The 19144-nt window shown below is 50.3% G+C and overlaps 1 protein-coding gene across 1 annotated transcript in view; it reads right to left on the reverse strand.

Moving 5' to 3' along the window:
• The window catches only part of CUNH1orf94 (chromosome unknown C1orf94 homolog), a 37444-nt gene that overhangs the window by 13050 nt on the left and 5250 nt on the right, over window positions 1-19144 (reverse strand). Inside the window, exons 2-4 of the mRNA XM_023758445.1 lie at window positions 6649-7334; window positions 3187-3444; window positions 1964-2139 (exon numbers count right to left, since the gene is read on the reverse strand). Of these exons, the coding sequence (XP_023614213.1) occupies window positions 1964-2139; window positions 3187-3444; window positions 6649-7334 (1120 nt within the window). The remainder of the gene's footprint in view (window positions 1-1963; window positions 2140-3186; window positions 3445-6648; window positions 7335-19144) is intronic.

Raw genomic sequence — 19144 nt, forward strand, 5'->3', positions numbered from 1 at the left:
GAGTCAGCATAGCAAAGAGATATTATCTGCACTTTATAAAGCAAACCATGATGAATCAGCTTTGCACGGTGAGCCCTGAGAGTGCATAATAGAGGAACTGGTTTACACTAAAGAAAACGATGCCATCGGTTCTCTTTCTGCAGTGGGGGTGCCCACACAGTGCCGGGCTGGAGGTGGTTCCTGGCTTAGTCACCTCTGAATCCCCTCACCTTGCCAATGCTGTCCTACAGTCAGTGCAAAGCAAAGGTTTTTACAATTATTTAAATACATGAGCAAATAATAAGTAAAAATGAGCATGTCAGTGAGTAGGTGAAGAAATGGCTGAGTAGTGAACGAGCACTCAGACGAGCACGAGTGGGCGAACATTGCTGACGGGGTTGCTGAATCTGTGAGCACACGAACAGGGACCTGTGCAGGGACAGCATTATAGGTGTGGAAAGCACACTCTTTGGTCACAGATTCATGATCACCTTGATGGTGGCGCAGGAGGCCTTCTGTCCCGTGTGAGGAGAGGGTGGGCACTGCTCTCTTAAGGAAACAAACAAAAAGTCTTGAAAAAAAAATTTGAAGAGAAAAAGAGAGATTTTGCTAAACTCCTTCAGCTCCGTTTAAGAGCAGGGGCGCCCTTGCCAGTTTGGCTCCGTGGATAGAGCGTCGGCCTGCAGATTGAAGGGCCCCAGGTTTGATTCTGGCCAAGGGCACATGCCCTGGTTGCAGGCTTGATCCCCAGTAGGGGGTGTGCAGGAGGCAGCCGATCAATGATTCTCTCTCATCATTGATGTTTCTATCTCTCTCTCCCTCTCCCTTCCTCTCTGAAATCAATCGATATATATATATATATATATATATATATATATATATATATATATATATATATATGTTTTTTTAAGAGTCAGGGGCTACGGCTCTAGAGGCTGTATATGGAGTTGGGAAGACAGCTCTCCCTCTGCTGTAAAGGGGGAAATGACACAGGGCCCAAGGGGCAGTGGGAGGGGCACAGAGACAGGACCAGAAGACTTCCCGCAAATTTCTGTCTCTAGTTGTCCTCTGCAGGCTTTGCCAGGCGGAAAATTCTCAAGAACCTGACCCACAAGTTGGTGTTCGTTCCTACCCTTTCCCATACACCAACATGCCACTCTGGAGGAGCCAGGGAGGGGTCAGGAGACAGGAATCTTAGACACGGAGCAGCTTTCCGACAAGCTGAGCACTACCTTAAGGGACTATTAAGCTATTGGATTGGACTATGGTTTAAACCAGAGTGGACATTTATTTGATTTCTTTCCTTCTTCCACCCAGTGGGCGGCAGCTCTTAAGGGAGATTAAATAGACAAACTACAGAAACTACATTTTCCCTGAATAATAAGTTCTGTGAGTAAAATTTCCAACCCTGTCTGAGTGTTTTACCATCCCTTTGTGTCTGCCTGGCTACTAATTTCATTTCAGCTATGAGTCCAAGACCAAGCACTGTGCCGCCTTAGCGAAGTCTGCTCAGATGTTTCAATGAAGTGACCGTATAATTTGTCATCCACACCAGGACACTTGAGAGTGAAAGCGGTGCTATTCATAATTATTCTAGGACAAAAGACCTAAACTGGAACTGTCCCAAGTAATCTAGGATGCATGTCACCTGACGATAAAGGAAGTCACAGGAAGTGCGTGGAGAAGAAAGACTATGCTGTCATCCTATCCCGGGAGCCAGAGCACTGAACAGGCCAGAGCTAGCAATGCAGCTCCAGAATACCTAGCCCCAAGAGAACTGGAAATCAGAAAAAAGAAATTAGAAAAATATATATGCATGTTCAGGTGTGTGCACCAAGTAGTTGGTCTGATGTGGCCACAGTGAAGACATTAACTAGTGTCAAGGTTCTCTGTGATTTAGGCATCCTGCCAGCTGCAGCTACTCTGTGGTGGGAACCTGCATGGATGGCCACCTGGAAAGCAGGCCCAGAACCCGCTCACTCACCTGATACTGTGGGAAGTTGGAGTGATTTGTGAACGCTGGCGGAGGTGGATAGTTCAGGTTCAGCCAGAGTGGCTGGTTCAGGGATGCTGAGGTCAAGGTGGTGGCAAAGCGCGGGGTGAAGACGTTCCCTGTGTACTTGAGGTTGTTCTTGTCCCCCGCTGTCATAGGTGGGTTAACTGTAAGTCACAGGAGCGGTTTCAGTGACTGAGGCAGGGAGAGGCCAGGACACCCTCAGCAGGACTGTCCCTGGGATTAATATTCTCGGAGGTCGGGTTTTTTAAGCTCCTCTTGGTTCCTTAAGTGAATTTCCAGCTATAGGAAAACACCATTCCTTCACACCTTGCCAATTTGGAAGGGGTGAAACTCCCAGCTGGGTCTGCCTTGGAGCCTCTCTCTCCATCACTCACTAGTAAAGGAGGCAGTGTCAGGTCGCAGTGCACACAATAAACCCGATTGCTAAGACTACATCTCACCTACATTCAAAACCACGTTCTTTCAAGTACTTTATAAAAATCCAGTTTTATAGAAGCAACTGCTATGCCACTAGAAGTCATTCTGTTCAAATTATTAAAACAACCCCCCCCCACCCCGGAGAACTTTGCACAGTTTGTTATATGTATATTGGAGTTATATTTTTTAATATTTTAAAAACATTATATGATTCACTATGGTATGACCCAAAACGAGTCTGAATGAGTGAGATTTGGCTGAATTGTTTCAGAATATGAATCCTTAATTCTCTCCCTCTACTATAATTCTTGTGGGCTTATAGAGTCAGAGATGGGCCTCAGTTTCCCCTTATTGGCATCTTTTTTGGAAAAGTAGGTTTGATTAAAACAGTTGTAGGAGGGCAAGGGAGACAAAGCAGGGACATAAGTAATCTCAGCATACAAATAATCTGAAGCATGGATTTTTCTTTGTTTTGGGCAACTTGAGGGGATATAATTAGTCAGGTCTGACCTGACTAAGTGTTCGAACTGACCCCCAATAACACCCATGTGACCCCTCAAAGCCAACAGCATTTCTCTAGCAATTGTATTCCAGATAAGGGCCATAGGGAGAAAGTCATCTCCCCTATTTTATAGGTTTAGAAACTGACACCCAAAGAAAGACAGTGACTTGCCCGTGGATATAACAGCCATTGAATGGCAGAGCCACTCCCAGGGCCTGTGAGGGTTCCTGACCTCCCTTCCACCGACTTTCTCTGGGCAGGTTCGGCTTACATTTCAGCTCCAGCCCATCCACCTCTTTGCTGCGCAGCCTCAGCTGCCCTCCTGGGTTCTTGGTGGCCCCAAGGAACTCATAGAACAGGGTCTTCTCAGGGGACCACGCAGACTTCTTGGCTGGTAGGGCAATGGACATGGAGCCCCCGGAGTCACTGCTACTTTCTTCAGCACAGATGTCCTTCTGGCTCTGGGGCCACTGACTGAGAAAGAGGCTCTCTCGACCCTTGGTTGGCTCCTTGGTGCCTGAGTTTTGTTCTGAAGGAGGAGGGAAACTGAGTCAATGATTCTAGCAGGCCAAGTGCTAGGTAAAGTGGGGGGGGAGGGGGGAGGGCACCTTCTTTAGACTAAGTGATGGATCCTCCATACACACACCTCAGGCTCAGACCACTCTGGTGTCTCTCTCCCAGCCAAGTCCAATCAGAACATCCTGATGCCTTCACTGCCCACTGCCCACTGCCCACTGCCCACTCTGGTCTTCAGTTCTCATGAACTCCTTCCTTCCTCCCTCCCCTCTTCCCTCCTTTCCTTTTTATCTATTTTCTTTCCACCCTTCCTCCTTTTTCCCTCCCTTCCTTCCTTCCAACCCTCCATAGTGTCAGGTTCTAGGTAAGAGCTGACGTGGACACAGTTCTTGCCTACTGGGAGCACCTGGCTTAGTGGGGGAGACACCAGTTCCCACAGACACGTGGCCTAAGCCACAGTCTGGCCCCTCATCATGGACTCTGGTCCTGCTTTGATGCTCACAGGTGATTCAGCTCACTCATCAGCACCAGGCCCTGACCTGAGTACTGGGGACACTGTGATGAGTCAGAGCCAGCCTCGGCCCTGCAGGAGCTCACAACAAGGAGGGAGAGAGAGACAGACCCAGAAATAGCTCTGGGACAAGGCATATGGGGACCGTGAGGTGACAGAGGGACACAGTGGGAGAGGAGGGGTGGCTGAGGACGCTTCTGTCTGAGAGGGTCAGAGGGCTTCCAGAAGGAAGCGGCTCTTCAGCCAGGCCTTACGTCTAGGGGCATGAGGAGGAGGGCACGGTAGACAATGGGTGACTGCAGGCCAAGGCAAGGAGTCATCGGGGAGACGGAGTGAGTCACAGGATGTGGTCCGTGCCAGGCTCAGGTCTCTCTCCAAATAGACCCAGAGCTCCCCAGTGCAAGGACACTGTCCGGACCGTGACAGGACCCTCCGCAGCGATGGTCTTCACCTGTACTTCCTTTTGGGGAATGGGACTCTTTCTTCAAACCAAATTAAGAAGCCATTGCTTGGTTGAAGCAGGGGAGAGGCCTTGGCCCTCCCAGCACCCTTCACTCCTTCCCCAGCCTGGGGGCCCGGTCTACATGAAGCATGGCTGGGAAATGGTGCTGGATACACAGCAGGCACCTTGGATCATTTCAGCAGCTACGATATCAGGGGAACTTGTGTCCAGTGTTGGGAGTAGATTGGATCCTCCCAGCTCTTGCTCCCCCACTTCTTTCCAGCCCAATGACCTCGGGGCTAAGTCTGGGCAGGACTGGGCCTGTCCTCCTAGAGCCATCACAGCAAAGGAGAGAGCTGCTCTAGCCTGAGCCAATTTAGGAGAAAAATGACATTTTTAGCAAAACATGTCCCTAGAGTCCCTTCCAAGAGTTTCTCTGGTTGCTGAGTTTAGCCCCCAGCTAGTGCACTGAAATAACAATACCTACTAATAATAATAGCCCTGTCCCCAGAGAGCCACACACCTGCAGTCTCTCTCACACACCTTCGGTCGCCTTAAACATGCTTGCTGCTCGCTCATCTCCAAAACTCCCCTTCCAGCGTCTGTGTACCCAGACACACACACCTTTCCGCCTGTCACTCCTTTGACTCATTCTCATGTATGAAACTCCACACATAGGACAAACACACTCACAAACACATACACACTCAGATGCAGCCACACCTGCATTTCCTCTAACCCAGTGGTCGGCAAACTCATTAGTCAACAGAGCCAAATATCAACAGTACAACTATTGAAATTTCTTTGGAGAGCTAAATTTTTTAAACTTAAACTATATAGGTAGGTACATTGTTATAACTTAATTAGGGTACTCCTAAGCTGGCCTTTGCTGAAAACGTCCTCAATCTAGCTGAGGTCGACCCCGTGCTGCGTTTCCTGCGGCCCGCCTGCGCCGAGTCTCCCGTCACCTGACTGACCAACACCCCCCACTTCTTCTAACGCCACTTCTTCAAAATAGACTCGCCCAGGCTGAAAACCGACTTCTGCGCATGGGCCACGAAGTTTCAATCACACTGTACGTTCGTGCCCGCACGTAGTATTTTGTGGAAGAGCCACACTCAAGGGGCCAAAGAGCCGCATGTGGCTCGCAAGCCGCGGTTTGCCGACCACGGCTCTAACCAATACACTCACACCTTTGCCCATACATTTGTGCACACAGACACACACAAATGCTGGGGAGGGCGGGTGGAGAGATAGCCATGCATGCCTCCTGGAGAAGGGGGTGGGAGAAAAGCCCTTTCTCCAGGCAGGGCTCATCTTCTCACACATTCTGCCCAGAGTCCCCAAAGAGCCCCCTGGCTCCTAGAGGCCTGCCCAAGACCTGGAGGCCAGCTTGCTGTGCGCAGCTCTGATTCCTTGGCCTTCCAACAATGCTCCAGCACAGCATGTCCTCAAGTGTGACCATCTTGCTATTTCCTTAGGAACATGGATCTGGGCCTCCCAGTTCAGGTATATCTCAGTTATCCTTTCATGCTCACGGAATAGGGATAAATTTCCTTTTGGCTTACTCCTAGCGACAGCTGACTATAGGCAAGTGCCCCTGCGTCAGTCTGCCTTCTTGGAACCACCCAATCTGAGTGGCTGAATTAGAACAGGCACAATCTGTAGAACCTGCGAGTGGGATGGGGAAACTTGGGGGGTGGCTGCATCTCCTGGGAAGGCTGACTCCTCAGTTAGGGGGTGGAAATGCACTTTGCGAAGGCCGTGGAGGTGCTGGGAACAAATTCCAGGGCCAATGGTCTCAACCGTACCTGGAGAATTTACATATTCACCCCCTGCCCCAGAGAGAGGAGCAGGCCTCATTGTCAGAACAGGCACCTCCATTAGAAGCCAAATGACGCCAGCTGCCAATCAAATCTCTCCCCTGTCTGGCTTAAAGTCCCCATTCTGCAGCTCCACCCAGGACTCAGCTGGGTAAGTGCTTCCTTCAATGTACCCTGGACACCCGGTGGACTCCAAATGAGTCAGGTGCCAAATGTGCCTGTCCCTCTTCTCAAAGCACGTTGGAATCAGCCGTGCCCTGTACACGGGCACCCAGCCCTGGGGCACATGGACACTGAAAACGCTGCACCCACCAGAGAGGCCACCTCATCCATCCTACTCTGCACGAAGATGCCGCATGCACCGCTGCAGCCCGATTGGCTTTCTGGTGAGTTTCTCCTCCTGACAGGCCCACCACCAGCCCTGCTTTCAGCCCCACTTACCCATCAAGTGGTGCCCCTCCACGTCGGGGTCCGCCTCAGGCTTGGAGCAGATCTTGGCAAACACTGGGAGCTGCCTCTTCTGAACAGGGAGCTCAAGGAGCTTGTCAGTGGGTGCAGGAGGCGGCGAGGGTGGCAGCAGCAGGAAGGGGCCCAGCCCCATGGGCTCCCTGTGGAGGGGGCCGCTGAACATGCTGTTCTGCAGGAAATCCTTGATGACGCGCGTCTCCTCCAGCACCACCTTGTTGTCGGGGGCCTTGGAGGTCTCTTTGGACTTTAGTGGGAACTGGGCCAGGAGCTTGCTGATCTCTGAGTTGGAGGCACCCAGGCTGTGGCCCCCGTCCTCTGTCCCTTTGGCACGCTTGACTTTGGCAGCACGCAGGATGCCCGTGACCGTGGTCATGGCAGAATCGCAGTCCTGCCTGCTGCCGATAATGGACACGGCCACCTTCGGCTCCAGCAGTTTGTCACCGGCAATGACAGAGGCTCGTGGGCGCTCCCTGCTGCCTACCACCAGAGGAGGCGTGAGAAGGCAGGGAGGGGGCTGTCCGGGCCCCTCCGGAGAGCCAGCGGCCTCCAGCTCCCTTGAGCTTTCCGTGACCAGGATGAGGTGCTCTTTGGTCAGGTTCAAGAACTCCTGCTCCACCAACAGGGAGATCTCATCTTTGTCACTGCTGAACTCCAGAGCCCTGCAAACAGGTCAGAAAGACAGGAGCCTCAGTGCCTGCTGGGGAAGGGTGGCTCTGCTGCAGGGCTGGGCCCCAAGGAGAGTAGATGGAGAAGGTAAGGGGAACCGATTGCTTTCTCGGGACTCCCAAGAGGTCTCTACACCACACTAGCAGGCCCAGCATCAAGAGTGTGGTTCTGGGAATCGGGACACTGCGGTCCTCTCCCAATACTACTATTTGCTAAGTGAGCTGAGATATATATATATATATATATATATATATATATATATATATATAGTTATAGATTTCAGAGAGGAAAGGGAGAGAGAGAGAAAGAAAAACATCATGATGAGAGAGAATCTTTGATTGGCTGTCTCCTGCACACTCCACACTGGGGATCCAGCCTACAACCCCGGCATGTGCCCTGACGGGGAACTGAACCCTGACCTCCTGGTTCTTAGGTTGATGCTCAACCACTGAGCCACGCCAGCTGGGCTGAGCTGAGCTTTTTTTTTTTTTTTTTAAATATATTTTATTGATCCTTTACAGAGAGGAAGGGAGAGAGATAGAGAGTTAGAAACATCGATGAGAGAGAAACATCGATCAGCTGCCTCCTGCACATCTCCTATTGGGGATGTGCCCGCAACCCAGGTACATGCCCTTGACCGGAACCGAACCCTGGACCCTTCAGTCCACAGGCTGATGCTCTATCCACTGAGCCAAACCGGTTTCGGCTGAGCTGAGCTTTTATTTCATTTCATCCCTCCCTCCTCCCTGTTCAGTCATGCCCAGGACCTGAAGCAAAAAAGATAGCAACAAAAGGGCCAGGGATGATCCAACGGCTCTGAGCATGGGCTCAGAGTGCTGAGGCTGAGCCCTGGGAAGTCCTGAGGACTGGCTGCAGAGTGGCAGAGTGAGAGAAGGGACTGTGGAGAGGACAGATGGACCTCACACCGGGCTCTGTCACTTCCCCACTGTGTGACCCTGAGCAGTCTGCTCAGTATCTTTGTACCCTTGTTTCCTGATCTGGTTTCCAGGAATATCATAGACGTGCAAAGCACTGTGGACAGTGTCTGGCACAGAGTACGGGTGACACAGTGTCAGCTAGTATGTCTACACCTGTTCAGCCTGGCTGAGCACCTGAATCCTGGATTCCACACTGTGGCCCAGTGGTCCACCCAGGCTGGCATGGCCCTTTGCCCAGATCAAGGCCTCTGGAGCCAGCCCCACTTCCTAGGAGCACCAGCAGATGGTTGGTCCCTGCACAGATTCACAAGTATCTACCTGTATCTACACACGGGCCTCCACCTGCACCTCAGACTCTGGCCCCCAGCTGAACCCTTAATGTCCTGCACCAACCCGATGGGGCTTGATGGTCCCATGGACTCTAGGCTCCTGTTGCCGGCTCTCTCCAGGTGCTGGAGAGGGTGGCAATCCTGCTGGCCTGGCTCATGGCCCAGCATGCCCCACCGGCATCCTTCACAAGGGGACACCTTCCTCCCTGGCACTCCCAGGAGAGTCACCACCACCCAGTTTAGATGAGGTGGTCTACACAGAGCATTCTGGAAACTGCTCAGTGCACTGGCCCTGAGAGAAGGTGGTAAAGATGGCAAAGAAGAGATCAGAGGGGAAAGCTAAAGTGTCTCACGAGTGGAACTTTGCAGCTGGGGAGGCCTGGCACACGCTCCTGCCAAGCCATTCGAAGGGCCTGGCGAGTCCCACAAAGTGACTATAGAATCAAATCCAGCCTTCCCAGTAATGCTCTTTGTGTATGAGCACATGCACACTCACACGTGCACACAGACACATACCTACGTGTGTTTGATGTGCACACACATGGGGCACACAGTGACTCACATATCACTACACTGCAGCTGACAACCAACCAGAATGGACATGGGCTATAGTCCCAGTGGCTTCCTGCTGTGCTGGGCATTAAGTCCCTGGTTGCTGGGTTCGGATGAGGCTCAGGGCTCCTGTGGAAGGGGCTGCGTGGCCAGGGCACTTGGGTGCGTGGGAAGGAGCTAACAACACAGGAATGTGTTGCTATTTCAACACCCGAGACAGCCGTGCCTTCTGCATGTAGCCTCCCCAGGTCAGGAGGCAGGGAGCAGTGCCAGGAAAGGGCAGACTCCAGCCACACACCTGGTTCGGAATCAGGCACCACTCCTGTGCTTGATTCATGTCAGACCCTAGAACCTCAGGGAACCCCTGTAAGGTGGGTCTGAGACCTGCAGCACCCACCCTCATAGGCGGTGTGAGAACTTGCTGAGGTATCCATGTGTGAGCTCAGCACTGATACCGTGCTTGGTACGCAGCCAGCACACTGGCTGAGAGTCTTAGCTGGAGGAGGCTGACCTGGAAGCATTGGAGGCCAGCAAGACTGGTGTGGGGTATCACTCTCCTCTCCTCTCCATCCTCTCTTCTCTCCCTCTTCACTGTCCTCTCTCCTACTCCCTTTCTTTCCTCCTTCCCAAGTCTAGACTTAGCCTATAAGTAGGCCTCACTCTCTCTGTGCCTACGGGGACAACTGGAATAAAGAGGTTGCCAATCTATGGTCCTAAGTTTTAGATCCCCCTCCTTCTTCTTCATCCTCATCCTTATCCTCAAAGGGAACCGATGAGTCTCAAGTCACAGAAACCAGACAATTGAAGGATCAGTCTCCCCGCCCCCCCCCAACCAAAAAAAACACACAAAAAAAACAAACAAACAAACAAACAAAACACCTTACAAAGCAAGCTATATATCAAAAGATTTTCTAAATTAGACTTACTACAGGCAGGAAACCAGGTATCCATCCATATGCTCAAATTTAATCCTCTCCACACCCCTGGGCAATAGACAGTATCATCCTCATTTTACAGATGGGAAAAGTGAGCCTGAAAGAGGCTAAGGTCCTTGTCACCAAGAAAGTAAAGAGGCTGGTGTGGGGATGCCACTGGGTCTGGCTGCCATCACCACCTCCTCCCACCCGGCCTGCTTCCTCTCCAGGGATGGTACCCAGCGAGGTCTCCCAGCCCCCGCTCCAAGGCTGGGCTTCGTTTCCCCACCTGAATGCAGTCGGGGATATCATTGGGGCTCATCCCATCACTCCAGCCTGTGGAGGATCATTGCGGCGAATCCTGAGCCTGTCATCCGTGGCATTAGCTGTCCCTCACAGCTCCCTGTCAGCTGCATGTCTGATGAGCACCTCTTCTGGGTCTCCCGCCAACTTGTGAATGAAAATGTTGAAAGGGACACACTCCAGGGCTGAGCCTTAGGGACACTGCTAGAGACCCTGCCCGCAGCCTGACAGTAATCCTGGATCAACACTTTGAGGGAATAAGTCAATCAATCCAGTCACCACCATCCCATCTCCACTTCTTTAAGGCAGCCTTTGTCCAACACCTCCCTACAATGGAGATTTAGTGCAGCTACAAATCCCTCATGGAGGGTCTCCTGACCTGTCCCCTCCACCCGCATGAAAACAAGATTCCTTCGTTCTTGTTTGTTCTAGAAAAGTGCATGTCCTAAGAGCTAGGACATTCCCAGAACTCAAATCAAACCATTCCCCCATTTAAATCCTCCTGTGGATTCTCATGACACATAGAGTAAAATCCAGGGCACCACAAGAAGTGACCCCATCGCCCCCTCCCACTTCGATTCCCCCTTCTTCCAGCCACTCTGGCCTTACAGATATTTCTTGACATGCCTTTGCATGTCCTGTGGAATGACAGATCATCCCTTGACTGGCTCCTTCTCATCATTCATGACTTAGTTCAAGTTTCACTCTCAAATGCACCTTTCCTATCCCATTTGTAAAAGTGTTATTACCTCCTCCCACACCCCTGCCCAGTCTTACTAGGCATTCTCTACTCCATCAGGTTATTTTCCTCTTAGTATTTATCACCATCATACAGTATCTTTTTTATGCCTTTACTCCACACAACAATATATCTTCTCTGTGGGCAGAGATTGTCTTATCTTCACCACAGAGGCCTGGGGGACTAGCACAGTACCTGGCACATAACTTCAGCTCAGTAAGTATTTGTTGAATAAATGAATGAAGAAGCTCATGAACTTGTCGTTACATTTGTCCATTTCTTGGAGCTCTTGGACTCAGGAGCTCTGTTGCCAAAGGCTGTCTACCTCCTTGCATGGGTTGCAACCTGTCTGGCTTTGATTCCATTTTCTGTCTTTCTGTCCATGTCCCACCTCTGGCCTGGCATCTCTGTGAACAGTTCACTTACTACCCTGGTAGGTCCAGTCCTAAGACCCCCAACCTTGGTAAGGCAGGCCCCTGGCTGATCCCACACAGAACCTGCCCCCTAGCAACCACCTTGGGGCTCACAAAAACACTTTTCATTCTCCTTCCAACTTTGCTGGGTTCCACACCAAGCCTGCTTGCCTGCATTTCTGGAATCTATCTTTTCTTCTCTCTTCCTAAGAAGTTTTGCCGATGTTGGCACTTCTCCCGTGCTATTTGCTTTCTCCTTTGAGTTGGGAAAAAACCATAAAATCTGCCACAGACTATCACAGTGAATCATTCAGGAAGGTTAACCCAGCTCCTGGGCGCTGACAGAGGAAGCAAGAGTCACACTCGGTGCCGTGGCTCCAGCTACTGCCACCACCTCTGCTTTGCCCGCCTCCAGAAATGATAGGTGTCTGACGGTGGCTCTGTCCGCGGACACTGTGCATTATTTCTGCATTTGCAGTGTACAGAGCTATACAAAAATAAAGGCTATTGACTGGCTGGCACCCCTTCCCAGAATAATGACTAAGCAAGCATGCTGTTAGCTCCCCGACAGCAGTTCTGTGTACATGATAACACAGAGCAAAGATGAAAACTGCTATTCAGCTGAGCCAAACAACAGAAAAATGCAAGCAGAAAATTGTTAGTGCTGGAAGAGGACAGCAAAACAAATATTTTCTTCTCGCTATAGCATTTCAGACCATCCACAAACAGGGGACCCAGGCCCCGTGCCCAGGCAACGTGGCTGGTGGAAGAGGGAGGCGTGAGACGGGCTCTGGGTCCTGCACAGACCTGGGCTGGGAGGGCAGCCCGTCCACAGACTGACCCCCTGACTGGGTGAGATTCTGACTTCTCGACACATCTGCGTGGGTAGATCAGCAGAGCATATTGGCTATGAGCTGCGTCTCTAGAGGGAGGCAGACACTGGATTCAAATCCCCTCCCCTCAGTGGGGGCCAGACCTTAAGCTGCATCAGGCCCTAGTTCATAAAATAGGAAGAAGTGTTAGCCTGTCTGGAGTGCTAACAGCCAGGCACTGTGCTAAGCACTTGCCATGCAAAACTCTCATTTTAATCCCCACAACAGCCCCCAGGGGCTAGTGTGTAGACCAGGGGTCCTCAAACTACTACCTGCGGGCCACATGCAAATACAAATATTGTATTTGTTCCCGTTTTGTTTTTTTACTTCAAAATAAGATATGTGCAGTGTGCATAGGAATTTGTTCATAGTTTTTTTTTAAACTATAGTCCGGCCCTCCAACTGTCTGAGGGACAGTGAACTGGCCCCCTGTTTAAAAAGTTTGAGGATCCCTGGTGTAGACTGATGACAACCATGGCCCATTTCATCACACCTTTGGCATCCTGTATCCAGGTTCTTTGGTAATTCCCTCCCAACTTGATTCTTTAGGACTCCGCCTCTTATTTCTTTTGGGACTCGGCCATGTCCCGCTGAACAAGCCCAGGAGAGCCTGCTGGAGAATGAAACATCCCCCAGAGGCGAACCCCAATAGTTGGCCAGACCCAACTGAGCTGCAGATGTTGGGTGAGCACTATCCGTGCCCAGCCATGCCCAGTCCCCACCAGAAGAACTACCTGGCTGAACCTAGCCCAGACTACTGAACTTCAGAAACGTGAGCTGCGTCGATAGTGGTTGTTTTGAGCCACTAAGCTTTGGGGCAGTCTATTAAGTACTAAAAGCTAACTGATACAGAGACATAACCATCCCAGTTTTAAAAATGAAGAAGACAAGAGAGTTTTCCCAAGGTCACAGAATTAAGAAGGGACAAGGTGTAAATTGAGGCAATCTTGCCCAGATGCCGCTCTCTTACCCATGAGGCTACCCTGGAAACCAAAGTGAAGTGCTGTGTGTGAGAATAGCAGGGGTACACCCCTCAGGACAGCAGAAAGGGCTCTCTGAGGAAATGTCATTTCGGCGGGAGCTTAATGGATAATAAGCATTTAACCAGGTTAATAAAAAAAAAAAAAGCAAGGAAGAGCTTTCCAGACACAGGGAACAGCATGTGTGAGGATCACATGGTAACCAAGAGCTTGGTGCACTGATGGAACTATGCTCAAGTGGGTGAGGTACATAAATTGGAAAGTGGGGAGGTCACAAGAGGTGCAGTTAGAGATGGCAGGAGTCAGAGCCTGCCAGGTCTTAGACTAAGTGATGCTCCAAGTTTTTATTCTACAGAAACAGCAAAGCCACTGAGGAGATCTCAGCAGGGAAGTGTCAGGCTCTGGTCTCTTCCCAATAGTAGCCCAGAGGCATGATGGGAAGGGACTGAACTTGGGCCAGGGCCTGTGCTGTGTCTGCTAGGTGCCAGCTGTTAGACTCCAGAGCAACCACGAGGAGTAGGTAACATCTTCCTCCCCAATTTAGAAAGAGGAAACTGAGGCTCTGGAATTGAACAACAAATTCAAGTTCACCCAAGAGAGTAAGTACTGGAGCAGAGTTGGGAGCAAGTCCTCACGGCTCCAAGCCACTACTCTTAGCCCCTACCCTACACTTTCCAAAACAGAGTGGGAGAGAGAGCAAGGCCTTGGCAGTCAGGAGACCTGCATTCAAACCCCAGCTCTGTCCTTTCCGAGGGGTGACCTCAATTCACTTCCCTTCTCTGAATCTCAGTTGCAGGAGAGCCAAAGGCCAGGAGCCAGCCAGAAACAAGGAGGCTGAGGCTGCAGAAGGCAGGACTTGGTGGGCAGGTGGGGCCAATGCAGGGACTTGAAGGAGCCATGGCTGTGCATGGGGGTGACAAGGAGGCACCAAAGGGCCTCAGACAAGCAGAGGCTTTCATCATGGAAGCAGGGGCTCCAGCATCCAGCCTGGCACCAGCCCCTAGAGAGCCCCACCCTCACTTGCCCCGGGCTGATGGACATTCCCCTGGTGCATATGTCACAGCACCCAGGGTGGCCCCTGCCCACTGTGGAGGGAAGGAACATGGCCATCCATGTCAAAGCTACCTTCCTCCATCTTCCCTCTCCTCCAGAAGGAGGGTTCATTGAACTGCCCTGGGTTTCCCTCCCCGTACACACTCCACACCCATGCACACACACAGCACAGTAATGCACACACACACCATGCCCATGCACACACACAGCACAGCACACTTGTGAACATATACCACATACATGCATGCACATACAGCACAGCAGTACAGACATACATACCATGCCCATGTGCACATGCACACACAGCACACCCATGTACACACAGCACACTCATGAACATATACCATATCCATGCATGCACACAGCCATGTGTACACACACCACAGCCATGCACACACACATGTTGCATACATGCATACACATGGACACACATAGCACAGCCAAGTACACTATACATATACACCCATGTGTGCACACTTGTAAAAAAAAAACAGCAGGAAGAAAGGGGCCAGGGGAAAGGATGGATTCCACCTCTCTAACCAACTGAGGGGCCTGTGCCAAGTTTTTTCATTTTGAGGGTGGAGGGGCAGTTGAGAGAAGCTGCAGATTTAGCTGCCATCCTGGGGCCTACACACCTGTGTCCCAAAGGTACCTGGAAACCCACTGAGCTCTGTCTGCAGGAACCTCTCCAGTGGGGGGCAGGGGAGCTGGGCAGAAGGCCTTCAGAGAGCTCTGGCCTCCCACCCCGCTCCTCCTCCACTCTCCTGGCTGCAGTGAGGATTAAGTGAAATGATGAATGTGAAAGCGCTTGGTAAACTGTAGCAGCGCTATGCAAATGTTAGCAGCTCCTACTGAGAGAGAGACCTGGTGGTGCGGGAGAGCCACTCTGGGCTGCAGGCTTGGAGCTCTGCTGACCCTTCACAGCCCAGGGCCAGGATGGCTAGGAATGGAAAGTTGGGGAAGGCTCTGAAACTTCACGGGGATGGAAGGGGACACCACCCAGGCTGGGGTGAAAGGAGGTAACACTGTGAAATCCGTCAGCTGCCTGAACACCAAGCCTGGACTTTGAGTTCATCTCATTTCTTAGCAGAGACCTTTATAGAGTTGAGTCATTTTTTACAATGTCTCTGGCACACACTTGGAATTCAGTAAAGGTCAGTCTCCTTCCCACATGCTTTTCTTTGGAGCACCACCTTCTCCAAGCTATGTCCCTGTTACGCCTGAGGTTCCATCATCTTTGACCCCTAAAGTATCAGAGAACTTTCTATGCATGTGCACGGGAATCACCTGCAGTGCTTGTTCCAAATGCAGATTCCTGGGCCCTCACGGGAAAATGGCAGTTCAGTTGGTGCAGAATGGGGCCCAGGAATCTGCATTCTGATGCAGATGATGTACAGGGAGGCACCAAGCCTGGTGCAAATTTCCTTCCACTTTCCAGCTCCTCCCTGATTGGCAGGTGGAGGTGAGACACCTCCCACCCCACCTCTTCCCCGACCCTCCACCCCGCAGGAGGGGAAAGGAGAAGTTGAGAACACAGGATTCAGGTCTGAGTTGGGCCAAGGACTGAAAGGGTTGGGGGTGATGAAGGATTCAGTGAGCTGGGGAATGAGACAGGAAATACTGCGGAATAAATACAGCAATAAAGGAGCTTCGGCTGGGAGCTACAGAGTGATTCTTATTGTTCAAATTATCTTTAAAACTTTTCATTTGAATCTGTTTAATAAGAGAAGGCTTACCCTAAGGAAGAGGTATTTTTTTAATGTGACTTGGGAGCTGAATTGGAAATAACGTTGCAACAAAGATATTAAAAAGGGGATTAATCCAAACCACTGGTGGCCCATCTCTGCAGGCTCCCACAACCTGCCGCACAAGTCCCGAAACCATAAAATTAAATTAAAAAGGGGGACACGGGACATGGGACGTTAATCACGATTCATCTTCCTTTCACCGCTCATGGTTCCTAGTGCTAAGCAGACACGCATGGGCTACTGTAAAGGTCTCCTGGTGTCTGAGAAAGAGCCCTGGCCTTGGAGCCACCAGGTTCCTCTTCCTGCTCTGCTGCCATTGGAGCTGGATGACTCTGGGCAAGTTGCCTAACTCCTCTGAGCCTCAGCTTCCTCTTCTGTAAAAGGGGAGTGCTATGGACCATCTATGAAAGGTGTTGCTAAGACAATGAGATAAACAGAAAATTAAAATGCAGAGCCTGGCACATAGCAGGTGCTCAAGAAAACATGACTTTCCTTCTTTGCATCTTAAGGCAGAAAGAGGGGGGGGAACCCTGCAATGTCTTGGCTTATTGATATTCTGTCCCTATGTCACTCAATGCTTCCTCTGATGATCGTGACTCTTGCTTGGATCCTGGCCACCTCTGGGCCTCACTCACCCTCCTTGCAGCGGCATTTTTATGGTTCATACATCATTCACTTCCTCATTCATTCATATACACTGCATAGTCATCAAATGCCAGGAACTCAGCGGGGTGCTGGGGAGACAAAGATGAGTAAGACACTGCCCTTGCCCTTATGGAGCCCTGGTCAAGTGGGGGAGAAGTGTTGTTGCCACAGTCAGCATATAGTTTGTGCCAGGCGACCACCTTATCAGGAATCCCATGCCAGAAACGCACCAACAAATCCAAATGAGATGTTGTGTTCTCCCCTCTGGCCAACGGTAAACCTGAGAGCTGGTTCTAAACCGAGCCTTCTATTCCATCATCCTCATATAAAGACCCCTCCACTTTGTCTCTCCTGATGAGCCTCCCTGCCTCCCTGCTTTCTCTTATTAGATAATATGAGTTATGGAAATCAACTGCTATGTTCCCTTTTTGACCTAGCTGCCAAGAATCTCACAGCAAAATGTTATCCTCAGCTGAGTACTTTTCCTTTGCTTAGATTTTCGGGTATATAAATCTCCTTTCCCCCATACCATTTTTAATTACTTAACCCCTGTCATTTTATCGTTGATAATAACAATAATGATGGTGATGATGCTGATGCTAGTGATGATGCTGATGGTGATGATGCTGACAGTGATGACGCTAATGGTGATGCTGCCGCTACTAATGCTGATGGTGATGCTGCTGATGGTAATGATGCTGATGCTGATGATGCTGATGCTGATATGATGATGCTGATGGTGATGATGAGTCCTTATCTTATGCCAGGTGCTATGTGAGCTTTACATACCTTATTTTATTAACCTCCACAATAATCTTTTAAGGTGGTCACATGACTTTTTCTATTTTTCAGATGAGGAAAGTGGGGCACAGAAAGTTTGAGTAACTTGCTTACAACTAGGAAGTATGCTAGGATTCGAATCCACTGGTCTCTGTATTTTACTATTGTCTGATATTGATATTCTTATCACCTTTAAACCCTTAGGAAAAAGAAGGAATGTAATTGTTTACTTAAAGTGAAAAGGGGAACATGGAAAAGGGAGGAAGAAAAATGTTGAATGGGATGAGCAGTGGAAATTTCAGAGGGTGGCACACTTATTCTAGGGCTGTAAGGATGGGTAGGATTTTAATAGACAGAGATATGGATGAAAGACATTCCTGGAGGTGAAATAACTTGAGCAAAGGCAAGAAGATGTGCACCTGCTGGTAGCTCGTCTTGGTTATAGGGAGTGGAGAAGAGCAGTTCATCTAAAGATGTAGGTAGGGCCAACTACTGAGACCCTTGAAACCAGGTCAAGGGATTCAGAAGACAGTGAATGAGCCATGGGAGATGCCTGACCTGCACTGTTGATGTGCTTTAGGAAGATGAAGCTGCCACAGGGGGAAGGACATCCAGGAGGGAAAGAAACCAGACACAGCAAGATGAGATGTTGTAATGATGGCAGAAGAGAGATAAGCAGGGAGACCAGAAGTCAAGAAGGCAACTGCAGCTCAGCCAGTGTGGCTCTGTGGTTGAGCGTTGACCCAGGAACCAGGAGGTCACCAGTTTGATTCCCTGCCAGATTGTGGCTCATCCCCAGTAGGGGGTGTGCAGGAGGCAGCCGATCAATGTTTCTATCTCATCGATATTTCTATCTCTCTATCCCTCTCCCTTCCTCTCTCTAAAAATCAATATAAACTTAAATTAAAAAAAAGAAGTTGACTGCAGGATGTGTGAGGAGACTGAAGGAGGAAAGGGTCGGGGGGCCCTGGACCTCTGTCTGCCAGCACCATTACATTCATAATTCACTTGTCAACCAGGAGGGGGATGTGGTAATGTAGTGTGATTGGGGTCACAGCAGAGGCTGAGACTCAGCCCTGGGAAGCTCAGGGGAAGAAGACACTTAAGTATTGGTTCCAAGAGAAAAGGGGTCTGACCTGGGTTGCAGGGGGTCTCTGAAGTCATTTACAAAATGTCAAGGGGTCTGAGGATGTGCTTCAGGCACAAGGTCTAGAGCAGCTTTCCTCAGATTGTCAGAGGTGTTTGTTCCCACAAGGGGAGAAAACACGAGCCTGGAGCACTGGACTCGGGGCTGGCTTCTATTCTAGGACATCAGTCTGAATTTCCAATTGTGAGTCTTGTCCTTATCACTCCCATCACCAGCTTTTTAAAATAATAATAGCAATAAATGAAAGTGTGGACATATTCCAAGCAACTTTTCTAGAAAAACAAGACACATCCAATTTGTTTAAATAACAGGAGCATAAGAATTGGGTTTGTTCCCTGGCACTGCGAAGGCAACTGTGAGTGCTTGTTGATGAATCCATAATGATGGAAC

This window comes from Myotis lucifugus, unplaced genomic scaffold, assembly GCF_000147115.1.
Source record: "Myotis lucifugus unplaced genomic scaffold, Myoluc2.0 scaffold_131, whole genome shotgun sequence".
NCBI lineage: Eukaryota > Metazoa > Chordata > Mammalia > Chiroptera > Vespertilionidae > Myotis > Myotis lucifugus.